General features: G+C 41.5%; 1 protein-coding gene across 1 annotated transcript; it reads left to right on the forward strand.

Annotated features, from left to right (window-relative positions):
- Positions 1 to 731: 731 nt before the first annotated feature.
- Positions 732 to 1,421, forward strand: LOC308614441 (ester hydrolase C11orf54 homolog; the record flags this gene model as incomplete). The annotated part of the gene is given in 3 exon segments (XM_081228896.1): positions 732 to 1,198; positions 1,200 to 1,222; positions 1,225 to 1,421. Coding segments are annotated over 3 exon segments (606 nt in total). The 5' UTR covers positions 732 to 812.
- Positions 1,422 to 2,875: the final 1,454 nt, after the last annotated feature.

Genomic DNA, 2,875 nt, shown 5'->3' on the forward strand with positions numbered 1-2,875 from the left:
AGCTCTTTCTCTCTTGAAAAAAAAAAAAAACCACCCATCTTTTTCTAGATTTCACATGTGGGACCCCCGGGCGCTCCCTGGTCAGGCCTCATCCCTGCGTGTTTCTCCTCTTCTCAGACCCGTCCCGCTCCCAGGGCAGTGCGTGAGGGTCTCCCCGGCCGCATTCCCTAGATGGTGGACGGTGGCGGGCAGTACCTGGGAACTGGCGTCTCTCTGCCACGTGTGTCAGTAATCCAGGCCTGCGACAGGCCCCAGAGGTCTGCATCCGCGCCCCTGGCCTCACGCGGGACCCGCTCTGCACGGGGTCCCCGCAAGCGGGAAAAGGCCCGCTCCCCGCCTCTCCCAGCCGCCATCTTCCTTCCTTCAGAAAGCGGTTTCGGGGACTTTGGAGCGTGGGGGGAGGGCCTAAGCAGGGCGACGTACAAGCGTGGGGCGGGGCCTCTGCTTAGGACCTGCGCAGAAGGGAGAGGCAACACGTGAAAGGAGAGCTGCTGGAGCGAGGAGTTGCAGAGTTTGGAGTTCAGCTGCTAACAGAGCGTGGAGTTCAGGTGCTAACGGATAACTTTGCTGATGTCCAGGTGTCTGTAGTTGATTGCCCTAATTTGACTAAGGAGCCATTTACCTTTCCCGTGAAAGGTATCTGTGGGAAAACTAGAATTGCAGAAGTAGGAGGTGTGCCTTACTTATTGCCTCTTATAAATAAAAAAGTTTATGATCTAAATAAAATCGCAAAAGAAATCCAGCTTCCTGGAGCTTTTGTTCTTGGAGCAGGAGCAGGCCCATTTCAGACTCTTGGATTCAATTCTGAGTTTATGCCAGTTGTTCAAACAGAAAGTGAACACCAGCCTCCTGTGAATGGAAGTTACTTTGCTCCTGTTAACTCGGCAGAGGGAGGGTGCCTACTAGAGAAATACAGTGAGAAATATCATGATTTGGGGTGTGCATTACTGGCTAATCTTTTTGCCAGTGAAGGTCAACCTGGAAAGGTCACTGAGGTGAAAGCCAAAAGAAGAACTGGAAAACTTAAGTTTGTGACTTGTATGAGACAGACTCTTGAAAAACATTATGGAGATAAGCCTGTAGGAATGGGAGGTACTTTCGTGATTCAGAAGAGAAAAGTGAAGATTCACATTATGCCAGCAGAATTTTCTTCCTGCCCATTGAACTCTGATGAAGACTTGAATAAATGGTTACGTTTTTGAGATGAAGCCTCCTTTGGTTTGCCAGTTTTTATCTCCAGAGACCCAGGGTTTGATTTGTGGTTGGAGCACACTCATTGTTTCAGTCATCATGAAGAAGGTGGGCACTACCATTATGACACCACCCCAGACAAAGTGGAATATCTTGGATACTTCTCACCTGCAGAGTTTCTCTATTGCATTGATCAACAAACAGAGACCCATTCATTTGGGCGAGATTAAATCAACTGATACTCGTTTGACTGATTAACTAATTAATTGATACTAATATAAGGCCTAATAGAAGTGATCTCACTACTTAAGGCCCATTTTTTTTGGCCTTTGAAATGAAAGGTATGTCGACACTGTGCTCTGTATTACTTCACAGATCTATCTGAAAGGGATTATTGGGAACAAAGACACATGATGGAGATGTTCTTCATTCTTTTTATTCTAAAAATCAGTCTTATGTTTATAATTAAATATAAACAGGATTAAGAATCAAGTGATTATTCCTACTAGCTAATAGTAATAATTTACATTTGTATAATAGTATTCAGTTTTTCAAATTAGTCTTACAACTGCTAAGTGGATGTTTCTGGGTATTAGAAAAATCAGTGTTGGAAATGTTGATAGTTGTTAAATCTTTCTACTGAATTTTTTAAATCCATTTTAGAAGTCAAAGTACACTTTTTTCATGGAATAAGGTGGTCAGAGGGAGCAACTTTACTCCTTTTGGTGATGTTGAACCATACTCAGAAGTTTGCAATTTGCCTTTAACAAATATTAGCAACCAGACAGTTAGCCATGATTCCTCCTTTGTTTGGACTGTCAGCTGGAAGCAGTTTCTGCCTTGTTGGTTATTTGCAAGAAGAGAATTGAAAAGAAACAGCATCAAAATACAACCTCGAGGTGAATATACTCTATAAATGAGGCTATTGCTAAATATGACTACTGTCCTTCATGAAATATAAAATTATACCTTTACCGATTGTAATGGTTGGAATTTTCTTCAGTGTTTTTCTATAATAATCATTAGCCAAAAACAACTCTTTAATCTTGTAATGCCAACACTGTTCAGATTTAGGAGCTTTTTAGTACTAAGCATATAATAAATTGTCACGAAATATTTTTTGTCTTTGGAAGTTAACTATAACATGTCCTGTGAGTATAAATTCCTAAATATTATTTTTAAATAAACACTAGTTTGTACCAAAAGAAATGAATAAAAATTTTACATTCATTAAAAAGAAAAGTGGTTTTTGTAATTTGCAACAATGTTTTCACCACAAAAGCAGTTTTCTCCAATGTTCCATCTCTTTCCAGAAGCACATTTCAATAGATACAACACAATGTACATCAGTGACAGACTTGCCAATCAGTCAACTTGTGAATAAAGTGTAACTGTGTGAGGTGATGACTGTTACCAAAACTTACCACCATGATCATTCCTCAATACATAAATATACATATAGCAAATCATTATGCTGTACACCTCAAACTAAGACAATGTTATATGTCAACTATATCTCAGTAAAACTTGGGGGGAAAACACCGTGATTAAATATGAAGCTCTTTGGAAGGTCCTCCCCTGCCCTGCAGATTTCATCAATGCGTTCCTGCAGCTCCCCTCGGTGTTCCACGATCTAAGCTCCAGCTGGCGAGGAAGCCAGACGTGGGAAGAGACGGGTTGCCGG

Source organism: Mesoplodon bidens (assembly GCF_964165515.1).
Source record: "Mesoplodon bidens genome assembly, chromosome: 3".
Lineage (NCBI taxonomy): Eukaryota > Metazoa > Chordata > Mammalia > Artiodactyla > Ziphiidae > Mesoplodon > Mesoplodon bidens.